This window comes from Stegostoma tigrinum, chromosome 13 (genome assembly GCF_030684315.1).
Source record: "Stegostoma tigrinum isolate sSteTig4 chromosome 13, sSteTig4.hap1, whole genome shotgun sequence".
Taxonomy (NCBI): domain Eukaryota; kingdom Metazoa; phylum Chordata; class Chondrichthyes; order Orectolobiformes; family Stegostomatidae; genus Stegostoma; species Stegostoma tigrinum.
In genome coordinates, this window is record NC_081366.1 from 8,949,372 (window position 1) to 8,964,505 (window position 15,134).

A 15,134-nucleotide genomic window follows, 5' to 3' on the forward strand; every position below is an offset into this window, starting at 1 on the left:
ATTGTAAGTTTAAACACTGCTAAAAGGTGACTACAAATTTTAGCTTTGTGGTCTTACCCTTATCAGAACGAGGCGGGCAAGAAACAGACTTTTGGAAGAGACACTGTTTTATATGTGGCGTGCTGGTTGGTTGTCCCCTCATTAACATGGTGATGCACTAAGAACAGTTAACTGTCAATCTAAAGGGTAGGAAACTGGATCAGCCACAATCCTATTGAATGGTGTGGCAGACTCGAGGGGCTGACTGTCCTCCTCCTGTTCCTGTTTATTATGGTCTTAATTCCCATGGCAGGGTGATAGATCCTGATCGGCCCAGGCGTTGCCCTGGGAATGCAAATACAGGTTTGTTCTCTCCCTCTATCCGTGAGCAATGCCACAGGAGGCCTGCTGTCCCTTGTCCTTGGGGCCGTTTCCTTGCTGCTCGGCTCAGAAGCATTCGGGTTAAGCTGATGAGATGTGGTGAAGGGTTTGTCCAGTGGCTGTCTGAGGTAGTTTATCCAGCATTAGCTGCAGCGTGGGAGGGTGCATTTCTGTATAAACGCTGCTCCTCCTGTCGCAGTCCTTCTGCCAGCCTCCAGGATTGGTGCTGCTTCTTGTTGGCATTGTTACCTGTGTTTTCTCAATCTAACCCGATTCCCAAAGTCTGCAATTGTTTTCCAGTGCATCTGCTATCTCTCTCTCTTTTTTTCTCTCACTCTTCTTTCGCGCTCTCGTTCTTCTCTCTCGCACTGTTGCTCTTCTCCCTCACGTGCTGTCTCACTTCTCGCAAGTCTGTTTTCTCTGGCTCTTCTCAATCTTTTCTCTCACTCTTGTCTTTTCTCTCATGCTCACTCTCTCTCTGAAGCTGTATCACGTCTGTGTGTATGCGTGTGTGTCTCTCTCTCTATCTGTACCTTTGTCTCATTCCCTGTCTCAGATTGGGTGCTGATAAGCCTCCTCAGCATCTTGCAAAGGTTACTGGACAGGCCTCCTCTATAGGATAGCAACCACTGCCCCCTGCCCCCCACCACCCGTTATCTTCCTCTGGATTCCTCCTCCTCCCTCCTGAGTCTGATGTTTGATTTTTGCCTCTGTATCTGCTCTCGCTGACTCCTGTGCCCGTCTGTCTGTCTGCTCGCAGCTGCTGAAAGCTCTCTTGTCTGCTCTCTCTCTCAGCTGAGAATCTATCAGGAAGATTATCAGAAGGAGAAGTTGGAGAAGGAAAAATTTCAGAGGCTGCTGAAGCATCAGAAACAGGTATTGACCTCCCATTGGGTTCGGGCAGTGCCTCTTTGGATGGGAATTGGGGTTTGACAGTCAATGTTGGAGTCAGATAGGATGCCATTCAGCCCCTTCCACCTGCTGGTCACTCCCTGAAATTTGTGTGTGCGTTAATTCCACAAAAAAATGCCTTTTCTCGACTTTTCATCATCCCTTTGAATAATGGAAATTAATCGAAAAAACAAAGATCTGTGACTGCTGGAGAAATTCGGCAGGTGTTGGAAACATCTGTTCAGAACGTTTTCTGAAGATGTTAGCTAGGCAACGTTAACTCTGCTTTCTCTCTCCACAGATGCTGCCAGATCTGCTGAGCTTCTCCAGCATTCTCTGCTTTATGATTATTACAGAAATCCATCTATCCCTGGTCTGAGATGCACCCATCAATGCCTTTTCTCAAAGTGCCTTCCAAATTCCTCACCCCTTACCTGACTCCCTTAAAAACAGATGCTCCTTAAATCTAAATTCCTCAACACAGCGAGCAATATGCCTCTCTCTCTCTTTGCTGTGTTAGCTGCACCGTGGAGCAGCGAGAGGAATGTTCTATTGTTAAGTAAGGCCAGAATGTTAAAGTGTTTCTCCATGGCGCTGAGAGTGGAAGGGAGCAGATACTGAACTGTCCGGTGCTGTCAATGTTTCTCTGACCTGCCTTAACCTTCTCTTGCTAACTTGCCAGTCTGTGAAAGATCATTCTAACTCTGTCCCCGGCAGCAAATTCTACAGGACAGGGACAGACATAACCTGCCTGATGGTGATACTTATGGGATTCCTGACTGATGGGAACTTCTTTTTTGAGCAACTTACAAACACTTAGCCTCGAATATTACAACATTTCAACCAGTGCAGGACAGTGGGACTTGTGCGCAATATAGTGTGATAGTACAGACTTGATGGACCAAAGAGCCTCTTCTCGTAGATTCCCTACAGTGCGGAAGCAGCCATTCAGCCCATTGAGCCCACACCACACCTCTAAAGAGCATCCCACCTAGACTCACCCCCTTACCCCATACCCAGCATTTCCCATGGCCAACCCAGTTAGCCTGAACATCGTTGGACTGTGGGAGCAAACCCACGCAGACACAGGGAGAACGTGCGAACTCCACACAGACAGTCACCTGAGGGTGGAATTGAACCCGGGACCCTGGCGCCGTGAGGCAGAAGTGCGAACCACTGAGCCACCGTGCCGCCCATCTTCTATACTGTACGATTCTGTGATCAGGTACAGCTCAGCAGCTGACACTCTGGAGGTGTCCAAGTCAGAGGCCTGTGGGTTCATGTCCTGCCAGTGACTCTAGTGGGTGCTCCCCGATGGTGGAGCGCCGCGCTGCCGGAGCGTCAGCGCCGAGGGAGCGCCGCGCTGCCAGAGGGGTCAACGTTACTGGTGAGGGTTTCGAACCATCCCAGGTGCCTGCAGCCTGATGGGTAACAGGCCCAGGTTGGGCCTGCCTTTAAACTTGTGCTGCAGTGGAAGCGGGAGGAACAGGGGTGTTTTACTTTGCTGCTAATCACTCGATCCTGCCAGTCGGCCATCCGAGATGTAACTGTGACTTTGTGAAGAGCGGCAAGTTCTCCGGAGCCCTGTCTCAAGAGTTAACGCACCGTCACTTTTATTTAGAAAAATAAATGGAGTCCCTGGTAATTAACATGTAATTGTTGGGTTCTTGCTGTGTGTCAATTGGTTCTGATGCTGCCCACATTATTGCGAAGGAAGTTTTGAGGAAGGGTCACCGGACCCGAAACATTAACGTTCTATTTCCTTCACAGATGCTACCAGACCTGCTGAACTTTTCCAGCAACTTCTGCTTTTGTTCCTGACTTGGAGCATCAGCAGTTCTTTCTCTTTTTTTTTAATTGATAAGGAAGTGTTTGATTGACTGTAGAGTGGTGTTGGGGGTATGTTGGGATGGTGACAGCTGCTGTAGAAGTGAAGGTGTGTTTTGGATGAATGGCTGTGGCCCAGTCTGTCAGGGACACTGAAAAAGCTCTCGCTCACCTCAATCTTTGTGGGTTTTGCAGGTTCCCAGTGAGAGGAGGCCATCAGACCCACCGCCCGGAGCCCCAGGGGCATACTGCCCCCCTCCCTACCAAATACAGTACCCCCCCCTCCCTCACCCTGCCGCTGGCCTTGCAGGCTACGAGTGGCAGATTCACTACCCTCCTGCTGGACCCGGTGCACATGCCCATTTCCGAGGGGTAGGTATGAGAAAGCAAGTCTTCAGAGTCACTGTGTCTCCCTCTCTCTCCATCCCGTCCACCCCACCTTCTCCGTCACGCCCCCTCCATCTTCTCTGTCTCCCTCTTACCGTCACCCCGCTTTCTCTGTCTCCCTTTCTACCCCCCCCTTTCACATTACCCCTTCCCCTTGGCCCCTCACACCCTTTGAGTCTCGCTCTGTTTTTGTCTGTATGTCTGTCTGTCTGTGTGTCTGTCTCTCTCCTTCCTTTCTCCCTCTCTCCCTCTCTCCCTCTTTCTCTCTCTGACAACCACCCCCCCACGTCCCCCGCCCAAACCCCTATCTCTCTCAATTTGTTTTTTTATTATTGTTTGTGCTAACTGCAGTCGGAGTTTCCCTGGAATGCCCCATTCCCGGCTGCACGGAGCCAGCACGCTGCAGAGACAGACCGGCCCAAGACTGATGGGAAAGGTGAGATGCCACTTAGCTTTGGTCAGGATTTTAGTGACAGTCGGATTGAGCTGATGCCCCCTTACACTGCATCTGTCTCCATCTCAGCTACCCTCCCGTCCTATACCCCCACCCCCCCAGTCCTGACGAAAGGCTTCGGCCTGAAATGGTGACTTCCCTGTTCCTCGGATGCTGTCTGACTTGCTGTGCCTTTCCAGCTCCACATTGATTGACCTTCAACATTACTGATACAAACCATTTCCATCATTTTATCCGATTCCATCCTGGAGCAGCTTTCTCTCGACAGGCTGCTTCCTGGCTTTGCAACAAACTCCATGCACCAAACACTTTATTAGGTTTGCACTTTGAGGCGTCCTGAAACCAGGAAAGGCGCTATCCAAATGAAAACCATCTTCATTCCTTCTTCCTGCGACGGACTGTGTTTTCCCGGAGTGAAAGGAGAAAGGTTACAGGAACGGGCCGCTGTAGGGGTGGGAGGGTGCCTATTGGGGTGGCCATTTATGGATCATTTGGGAAGAGGGAATGTTGGATATTTGCACCAAGAGACTGAAACTGAAGTTTCCCTTAAACAGAAACCCTGGGCTTTTATTCTTCGATAACTGATGTTTGCGTCTGCACAGGAAGCTGACTGAAGATGACAAACCATACATAGCAGTTCCCTGAGCATTGTGTCGACAGGGATCTGGACAAACGGGCGATGGATTGTACTTTGTCACTGCTTAACATGCCCTGGGTGCTGGGACTGTTGGTTTTGTGTCTCAGACAGAGCAACTTGTTAAAGCCTACACTCTGAGCCACAGCTTACAGCATTTAAACCTAAATAAAACCAATTGGGGGAAAACCCATCTGGTTCACTAATGCCCTTTAGGGAAGGAAACTGCCATCCTTACCTGGTCTGGCCTGCATGTGACTCCAGGCCAAAGCAATGTGGTGGGATGGGCAATGAATGCTGCCTGGCCAGCGATGCCCTCATCGCCACAGCACAGAAATGGGCCATTCAGCCCATCATCCCTGCCTGGTTCTGTCACCTGGTACTAATCTCCTGCTTTTTCCACATACCCCTGCCCACTATTTCTAATCAAATAATACCCCTCGAATGCCTCAATTGAACCTACCTCCACCACATTTGCAGACAGTGCATTCTGGATCCTAACCACGGACTGGATAAGGAAGATATTGCTCACATCAACCTTGCTTTGTTTGCACGTAGCGTCATTGAGTTGTACAGCATGCAAACAGACCCTTCAGCCCAACCCGTCCATGCTGTATACATACCCTAAAATTAATCTAGTCCCATGTGCCAGCATTTGGTCCATATCCTTCTAACCAGTTCTTAATCATGTACCCATCGATGCCCTCTTGATCTGATTTCTTTAACAAGCAAGAGTGGTGTGTGTCTAACCACTGTCTCCAGTCTGCCCATCATTTAGAAAACTTCTATCAGATCTCCTCTCAGCCTTCTTGTCTCTGAAGAGAACCGTCCCAACATCTTCAATCTGTCGTAGAGGTTCTTTGGCCCGGAGGATTTGTACTATCCAAAATATACCACCGCGATTACTAGTCCCACCTTCCTACCCCAGGCCTGTGTTCTTGAATGTTATGTTAGCTCCTGAACTGATATTTCTTATTCCTAGAACCATTGTTGTAAATCGCTTCTGCACTCTCTCCAATGCATTCACAACTTCCCCACAATGTAGTGTCCGCAACCACACATGATACTCTAACTGAGGTCTGACCAGTGCCTCTGACATCACCACCTTGCTTTTGTACGGTCTGACTCTCTGGGCTGCCAGATAATCTGAACATGGGAGGGTCATCAGCATGGTTCTAGGGTGACCCACCACCCACTGACCCCCATGGTGAGAACGCTCACAAGAAAGAAACTGAGGCCAAAGCCAAGGAGACTCCCTGGCTCCATCTGCCCCAGGGCGCCATAGAAATGAAGAATGAAAGGCCTTCCTCAGGGCAGGCAGGAGCCTGGCCTTTGAACCAGACACTCCAGGCTCGAGTCATAACCCCAGGAGCTGATGGGCAAGGAACGTGGTCAAATTGGCAAAATTCAAGGACTAGAGTCTGTGCATCTAAAATAGAATTATCTGAGAACTGAGGAGAAATTTCAAAGGCGGAAGAGTTGTGGAGGTTTGGTGTGTTGTGGCATTAGAGTCCAAAAGAAAATTTCAAAGGCGAGAGCAGGAGAGAGGCATAATTTTCAAGGGCCCTTGGAATCGAAGTTGGGATGTGGGACTAAATGAGATGAAATTTGTGAAGAGCTGATACAGGCACAGTGAGCTGAATGGCCATGTTTCTGTGCTGTTTGGGCCTAAACACCAACTTACATAGTTAGGCCAATTTTTTTTACTCATTCATAGGAAGTGGGCTTTGCTGGCTGGGCCAGCATTCATTATGCAACCCTGGTTACCCTTTCAGAAGGTGGGAGTGAGCTGCCTTCCTGACCCACTGCAGTCCTTCTGCCATGGGGTGACCCACAATGCCCCTAGGGAGGGAATTCCAGGATTTTGACCCAGCGACACTGAAGGAACGGCAATATATTTCCAAGTCAGGATGGTGAGTGGTTTGGAGGGGAACTGGCAGGTGATGGTGTTCCCATGTATCTGCTGCCCTTGTCCTTCTAGATGGAAGCGATTGGGGGTTGGGAAGGTGCTGTCTGAGGACCTTTTGGTGAATTTCTGCAGTGCATCTTGCAGATAGTACACACTGCTGCGACTGAGTGTCGGTGACCGAAGAGACAACATGTGCCTGATTACTTATGTCTCTGTTGGTGAACTGATTTGACCTTTGTTTTCTTCCTCCAGAACCTACATCTCCCAGGCTTGGCAGAGGGCAGCATTGAGGGAGGAGGAACCAAGTTATTCTGAGCTGACCTGTATGGAGTCTGGTGGTTTGACCATCACAAGTCAACTGGACTTTACCTTCCTTCAAAGGCAGTGTGAATCGCAAAGGCTTCTGTCCCTGAGGTTGTTTTGATGCTGTAGTCTTGTGTCCACTAGCAGATACTGCAGCACCCCATTGGCTGGGGGTGGGCTGTGTGATAATTTTTTGGTCAATATTGGACTGCCCTCCTCCACTTCCATATGTTGTCTGCTGCCTGTCCTCCATCTTGTTTCTCCCTTGCCTCCATTTTGTATGATCAGGTAAATTTCAAGGTTGGGAGTTCACAATCCACCTTCCATGTTTGTGGTTGAAAGATATGAGAAAAAGGTTCGGGACATTCAATAAATTCACCTGTCAATATATGACCGACTCGTGTCTACACTCGCTTCCCTTTTCCATTTCTTTCTTCCCTTCATCCCATCCTTCTGAAATATTGACTTTCCCAATTCAACACCTAACCCCTTCCCTTTCTTTCATAAAGTTGGCTTGTTGGGGCTAACCCTACGTGAACCCTCTGTTTCTCCTCAACCTTCCCCTCACTGTGCCTCAGAACTTGTGGGTATCTGTTTCCAGGGGAATAGTTACAGATTGTGCTGTTGGACTGTGATGGGCTTCACATCAAGGCTTGGTGGGGGGTGTTGGGGATTAATACTTGGTAGAGTGGTCAATCAGAATAAATCAGTATGTACTATCTGCAAGATGCTCTGCAGAAATTCACCAAAAGGTCCTCAGACAGCACCTTCCCACCCCCCCAATCGCTTCCAAATTATTTTACGCATCTCCTTAGTTTTATGTGTTCCAATAAAGTCTGATCAAATCAGGTGTGTTCTTTCCTTTGGAATCAAATGGGCATGGAGTGGAGGGGTTTTCTTGTGGAATTTTTATTTTTGGTAAGAGATGAGGGGAACAGGTGGTGAAATATGGACGCCAGAGAGTAACTCACCTCCTGCCTCATCAAAGACTATCCACCATCTACGAGGCACAAGTCCAGAGTCTGATGGAATACTCCTGAGATGCTGCTTGGCCTGCTGTGTTCATCCAGCCTCACATTTTATTATCTTGGAACTCCCCACTTGCCTGGATGACTGCAGCCCTAATAACGCTCAAAAAACTTGACACTATCCAGGAGAAAATAGCCCGCTTGCTTGGCACCGCATCCATAAGTATCCAGTCCCTCCACCACCGAGACACAGTAGCAGCAGTGTGTACTATCTACAAGATGCACTGCAGAAATTCACCAAAGATCCTCAGACAGCACCTTCCAAACCCACGACCACTTCCATTGAGAAAGACCAGGGCAGCAAGGGCATGGGGAACACCGTCACCTCCAAGTTCCCCTCCAAGCCATTCACCATCCTGACTCAGAAATATATTACCGTTCCTTCACTGTCGCTGGGTCAAAATCCTGGAATTCCCTCCCTAAGGGCATTGAGGCTCAACCAACAGCATGTGCATTGGAGCAGCTCAAGGAGTCAGCTCACCCCCAAATTTCTCAAGGAGCAACTACAGATGGACAATAAATGCTGGTCCAGCAAGGGATGCCTATGTCTCAAGAATGAACAAAGAAAATCCCAGGAGTTTGGAAGAATAAAGACCTATAAAATTCTAACAGGATGAGGCAGGTTAAATGCAGGAAAGACGTTCCCAATGACCATGGAACTAGGGCTCACAGTCTAAAGTTATGTGGTAGGCCATTTAGCACTGAAATGAGGAAATATTTATTCATCCAGACAGGAATGAGTCTCCGGGATTGTCTGCTGCAGAGGATGTCAGATGTAGATACAGATCTTGAATGTTTTCAAGAAGGAGTTCAATATGGTTCTTACAGTTAAAAGGATCAAAGGGTATGGGGAGAAAGTGGGAAGATGGGACTAAGTTGGATGATCATCCATGATTGCATTGAAGCAGACTCAAAGGACTGAATGGCCTAAGCTTATGATCCATGCAGAAATCAAGGCATCAGGACCCCCTTCCAATTAAGCATTAAACCGCTCCAAGTACATTTGGGAATCAGATGTAGTCGAATTTCGTCTCACCCATTTGGCAGGGGCCCTGGAAAGAGTTGGAATAGCCTGCGGGTAGTGGAGTTGATTCGCTGTAGGACAATGATAGTATTGTGGGAATGTCAATGGATTAACATTGTAGAGGTTCAAGCTCATGCTCGTGGCTTTATATCCTATCACTGCAGCTAGTTCCAATGAATAAATATTTAATATAAAGGCAGTCTTGGTGATGGTGGCCATGAAACTATCATCGATTCTCATGAAATACCCATCTGTATCATTAATGCCCTCTAGGGATTGAAATCCTCTGATCTTGCCTTTGTGTGACTCTTGGCCCACAGCAATGTGGCTGATTCTCACCTAACTTCTGAAAAGGGGCAGTTAGTGATGTACAACAATGTTTAAACTTGTTAGAAACTAGTGCAGTTCAGGAAATGGAGCGAAAACCTGCAAATGTCAGACTTGTTCTTGCTCTTCAGTAAAGAAAAAAGGAGCTAGTTTGGTTGATATCTGGTAAGTGATTTAAGGGCTGTTCTAGTCAAAGTTTTAACATGTACAAATTGGTGGTAAAGTAAACAAAATAAACACAAAAAAGACCTAAGTGAATAATATTATGAAATTGATAAAACCTCATGATATTGACGTAAAACTCACCAGGCCTGATGATGTGTCAAGGCTGCAGTATGTGGGACCTCCTGGATGCCATTGTCGTCCAGGGCAAACATGTCTGCTATAGTGGTTTGAGATCATGGTTTGAGATGGAGACTGAACTGCAGACATTGCAATTTATCAGGAGGCAGTCACAGCATTAGGATATTGCCTTCTGATTTGATTGGGGTCAGGTACAGGAGGATGTGATTGCAAGTGAGATAGGTCAGGGGGACCCAGAGGACAGTTCAGAGGCTGCTCACTAGGATTGATAGTTGGAATGAATCTGCTGTCCAAACTGGCTGGGCTTATTTCTGTTGGTGGTTGGAAAAGTGAAGTGGATGAGATCATGAATGGTTTTGACAAGGTGGTTATTGAAGATATGGCTGGATATCTTGCCGAAGGATGTTATTTTAAAATAAGGTATCACCCCTTTTAAGGCTGACAAGGTGGCTTAGTGGTTAGCACTGCTGCCTCACAGTGCCAGGGACCTGGGTTCGATTCTAGCCTCAGGTGACAGTCTGCACCTTCTCCCTTTTTCTGCGTGGGTTTCCTCCCACAGTCCAAAGATGTGCAGGCTAGGTGAATCGGCCGTGCTAATTTTTCCCGTAGTGTTCAGGGGTATGCAGACTGGGTGGGCTATCCAGGAGAAGGGCAGTGTTACAAGGATAGGCCTGGGGGAGATGAACTTCAAAGGCTGAATAGCCTGTTTCCACACTGAAGGGATTCTATGATCTATGATCTTAAATAGATTTTTGCTGTGGGAGGAATCCGAAAGTTATGGGGTATAGAAATGATTATGGATTTTGAAACAGAAACTGATCAGCCATGATCCTATTAATGGCAGGTCTTGAAGTGCTGTATAGTATCTGTGTGTTACTATTTAATATCTTCAAATGAAACTAGTGATGTCCACATGCCATGAAAAAGTAAATAGCATTTGATGGAGGGCTGAATGGCCTTTTCTTCTTGTTGCAGGCTTCTGAACTGCCTCTTTCACAGTGCCTGCTGTTAGGTTTTGTGGTGTTTTTAGTGACCTGGGAAGTGTATAATTTCTGGACTGTCAGCATTTCACTTCCTGGACGCAGTGCGCTGTCAGACTTGGCCAGTTGCAGATGGAAAGGCCAGAGGAAGGGAAGTGTGATCATCCACAGTAACATTCAATTAGAATTCACCAGTCCCTGTCCATAAACACTTTCTGATCCCTCCGCAGCAGCAGAGGAACAGGAGCTGTTCCCTGTTGAGGCTGAAAGCACTCACTTCAATCATATCAGGCCTGAAATTTACTGGGGGTTTTGGATATGAACATAGGAGCCAGGAGCAGGAGTAGGCCATTCAGCCCCTCGAGCCTGGTCGGCCATTTAATACAATCATGGCTGATCTTGTCTTGGCCTCAGCTCCACTTTCTTGCCCATGACCCTTTAACCCATTACTAAATATAAACCTGTCTTCCACCTCCTTAAATTTCCTCAGTGTCCCAGTATCTGCTATTATCCGCGAGAACGAATTCCACAGATTCACAATACTTCGAGAGAAGTAATTCCTCTGGGCCTCTGTTTCAAATCTGCTACCCACACCAACCCCGTCTAAAAATGGACCCACTTTGGGAAGGTCGTGGTGAAGGTGCCAGACATCATTTTAATTATGCACCAATTTTAACTGCACCCAGTCCCTCCAAAAGCATTGACATCAGAGAGGTGAAAGGGAATGGGAATTAGGTTGGTGTTTGCTTTGGAAAGCCAAGGGCTGAAAAAGATGGGTGGCACAGTGGCTAGTACTGTTGCCTCACAGAGGTCAATCCCACCCTCCTGGTGTCTGCACATTCTCTCTGTCTCTGTGTGGGTTTCCTTGGGTGCTCCGGTTTCCTCCTGCAGTCCGAAGATATGCAGGTTAGGTGTGTTAGCCGTAGGAAATACAGGATTATAGGGATAGGGTGGGTCTGGGTGGACCTGATGGGCTGAATGGCCTGCTCCCATGCTATAGGGATGCTACAAGAACAGTCCTTGGAATGACCTCAGCACTTGGAATAACATGGACAGGCAAGCTGGAAACCAGGGAGGCCAGTGAGGTCCGTTTGGGAGCTAGGGGTAGTACACCCTCTGAAGTGAGCTCTCACCAAAGTATGATGGAGCTGGGCAGCAGTGGAAAACCTTAGACCAGTATGTGGCCTCTGTCCTATTTTAACTCTTTCCCCGTGACACTGTTTTCTGAAGAATGAGGATAATGGGTGCTTGCTCAATAAATATCAGGTTGAATTTTGCTGGACAGATCACATCATGGTGCGGTGATGGTAAAAAGAGGGGCACCAAGGAATTACAAACAAGTTAAACAAATATTTGGTGCAAAATTGCGAGATTGTATCATTCCAATTAAAGGTAGGGTGGCTGAGCACCATAGACCCTTCACTGATCAATTAGTAAATGATGAATTTGGAAAGAATGGAATCGGCCCGTCAAATCTGTTTGAATTCTTTTGCTTGTCTGGATTTCCAGAAGGTGTGCAATCCCTGAATTGTGGAATTGTTAATAATGCAGAAGAAAGCCATTCTGTGCATCTTTTCACACCAACTCACCAAATGAGCATTTTTACTTCATGTCAATCTTCTATCTTTTCTCTGTAACCTTTCAACATCCGTTGTATATATTGCTATGAATATTTGAAATGTTGATACTCTTGTATTTGTCCTGATGAGTGCAACATGTAAAGCTTCAACAACATTGAATTTCTACTGTGTGGAAGCAGGCCATTCAGTCCATTTACTAAAGCTCTAAAGAGCATCCCACCCAGCCCCCCCATAGCCTTCATGGCCAATCCACCTAACCTGCACATCTTTGGACTGTGGGAGGAAATCCCCACAGACACAGGGATTTTGCACAGTCACCCCAGGGTGGGATTGAACCCAGGTTCATGTAGCACTATAAGGCAGCTGTGTTAACCACTGAGCCACCACACCACCTAGAGACACAGGTCTCTGAACGACCACATTCAAGTTCTATACAACCAATGGATTCTGCTTATCTCTGTAACTCTTATCCCAGAATGCAACCAATTATGATGCTCAGCCACACTCAGCCAGCTGGGGAGATGATGGCCCAGTGGTATTATTGCTGGACTGTTAATCTAGGGACCCAGATAACACTCTGGGACCTGGGTTTGAATCCCATTAAGGCAGATGGTGGAATTTGAATTCAATAAAATATCTGGAATTAAGAATCTAATGATGATCATGAGTCCATTGTCAATTATTGAAAAAAAAAAACCCATCTGTTTCACTGATACCCCTTAGGGAAGGAAGCCGCCATCATTACATAGTCTAACCTATATGCCACTCCAGACCAGGAGCAATGTGGTTGCCTCTGGGCAATTAGGGATGAGCAATGAATGCTGCCTGGCCAGCGACGCACTCATCCTGTTGGATGATTTAAAAAAAATCAGTTTAGTCTATTTGTCTTTAGCAGCTCTGAGCTAACCTTCATTATGTCTGGGTTCCTGAAGCAGATTCAGGCTGTCACATACTGTGTTATTCCTGTGATAGTTCAATAGCTCACCATGATCCCAACCCCAGGTATTGGACTGAATGGCTAGTGCCTGGGTAGTCAAGCAGGATCCTGCACTTAGAAAGGAGAAATGAATTCCCTCAGGCTAACGCAGGGTTTGTGAAAGATGGATTTTTATTAGTGTGTACAAGTGTTAGATGACTTGTTGGTATCCTGATGGATGGGCAGGGCTGCTGTCGTGTGGGGAGAGGTAACATGCTCTGGGTGAGCTGACAGAACAGCCTGAATGCACTGAAGGGCTAAGCCTGCCTTCACCCAGCTTCAGACCAGACCTGGCAGGGAGCTCCTGCTTTTAGACCCGATCGTCACTCTGCACTCCTCTTCCCATCGCCTCCAGCCCTGCCAGCCCATCACCTGGAGAGTTCCTGGGGCTTAGACAGAGACTGCGATTAACTATGGTGCGTAAAGTTCCAGCACTGCCAGTTCGCATTAGATAAGTGAGAGGGGAGAGAAAATAGGCTGAATCTTTTGGTAAGAATCTTCTTCGGCCAACTAGAGAGTCCTGACCAAGATCCTCAGGTGGAATTGGACCTTTGACCCTCTTCACCAGAGAACAGAGTGAGAATTCACCGCAGTCTCTGCTTGGAAATCTTCTGGGTATTATGTGTGGGGCTGGGATGGGAAAGAAGCACAGGCTGGCAGAAAGGGGGCGTGAAGGGGTAGAGTGAGCGACTGAAACAGGCACAGGGAATGGAGGAAGAGAGATGAGGAACAAGTAGGATGAAGGAGGGGTGAGGTCAGGGGTGAGACAGGGAGACAGAGAGGGGAACGGAGTGGAATGTAGTGGAGGGAGAGTGAAGGGATGCAGTGGGGAGCAGTAAATGGAGGGGAGAGAGAGGGGAGAGGGTCAAGGAGCAGGGAGGAGGAGTATAACAGGAATTATGAAAAGGAGAGGGGGGTGTGAATAGAAAAGTAAATGTAAGAGGTGCGGGGTTGGTGTGCAAAAGGAGAATAATGTGGAGAAGCCTCACTTATCTAATTCAAACCATTGTATCATAAATGCAGGTGAAATAATAAAGCTTAGCGATTTCATTTAGATGATTTTTTGTTGAATGGCTAGAGTACTCTTATAGCGGAGGATATCCTCTTTGACCGTAACCATGGGGACATGTGGGAACCAGCGCAGGACAGCCTTGCCATCAGGCCCAACGAGAAACTTCTCAAAGTTCCACTTGATATCAGAGATCTTGAGGGGCTGCCAGAAAAGCTTGTCGGGGTTTCCAAAGCTGTTTCCCACTGGGCCGCAGGCATTCTGCTCAAAGCAACAAAAACATGAAGGATGTGTGGATAGATTAATCTTTCGCATCTTCACCTCACCTGTCCTACAACCTCCAACCCGTTTATCCATCCCCAACAGGCAACATCATGGGATCAGAATAAATTCCCAAGCTCTGCGCACACTGAGTACTGCAGCCCAGTTAGCAGCAATTCCCCGAGAATACTCGAGCCATCCATCCAATCCCAAAGATGATTCATATTGGACTCAAAGTATAAAATCTGTTTCTCTTTCCATACAGACTGCCAACCTTGGTGGGTATTAATGCTGGCCTTGCTAACGATGTCTACTTGGAATTAGTATAAGAGAAAGATAATTTGTAAGGGGGTCAATAATCATCCCCAAGATCAAGAAGAGCATAATCTGCATCTCATCAGGTTGGATTCAACGTTATTGTTGTCTATTCTCAATTTTGGAAAGTTCCAGAATTTGGAACAATCTATTCCGATCCAGGTAGATTTGATTTATTCCCAAGCAACCGCTTTTTCAATGCGCCTCCGACAGTGCAACACTCTCTCAGTACTGGTTCAAAACTGTTTGGGACTGGGACGATTTTGAGAGACATGGTTTGTGAGGGCATCCCTTACCTTCAGGTACGTGAATAGCTGCTGCTCATTTTCCCCGTTCACATCTCCTTTCCTGAACAGTTGGAAGTTTGGAACAAACCCGTTGCCGGGGCGGATATACCTGTAACCAAACGGCAACAGAGGAGTTATCCAGGAAAAAAAAAACACATTTTCGGGCTGGAGCCCAAAGTGATGGCATTGTCCAGTGGAAGGTCATTCAGACCTCTCCCACTGGAAGGGACTACTGTTCACTATCTTTACCCAAAGAGGGCTCCACACTTAGAACTTTCC

General features: G+C 47.3%; 1 protein-coding gene and 1 non-coding gene across 2 annotated transcripts in view; one reads left to right on the forward strand and one right to left on the reverse strand.

The window, feature by feature from the left end:
• Positions 1-1,147: 1,147 nt before the first annotated feature.
• LOC125458241 (uncharacterized) lies at positions 1,148-7,155 on the forward strand. Its single transcript, XR_009446598.1, has 4 exons — positions 1,148-1,236; positions 3,274-3,450; positions 3,817-3,901; positions 6,715-7,155. It is a non-coding gene; the product is annotated as an uncharacterized LOC125458241 (transcript).
• A 5,942-nt stretch (positions 7,156-13,097) lies between these two features.
• Positions 13,098-15,134, reverse strand: part of gpx3 (glutathione peroxidase 3) — a 29,184-nt gene continuing 27,147 nt past the window's right edge. The window contains exons 4-5 of the mRNA XM_048543931.2: positions 14,865-14,964; positions 13,098-14,253 (exon numbers count right to left, since the gene is read on the reverse strand). Coding sequence (XP_048399888.1) covers positions 14,035-14,253; positions 14,865-14,964 — 319 coding nt within the window. The 3' untranslated portion in view covers positions 13,098-14,034. The remainder of the gene's footprint in view (positions 14,254-14,864; positions 14,965-15,134) is intronic.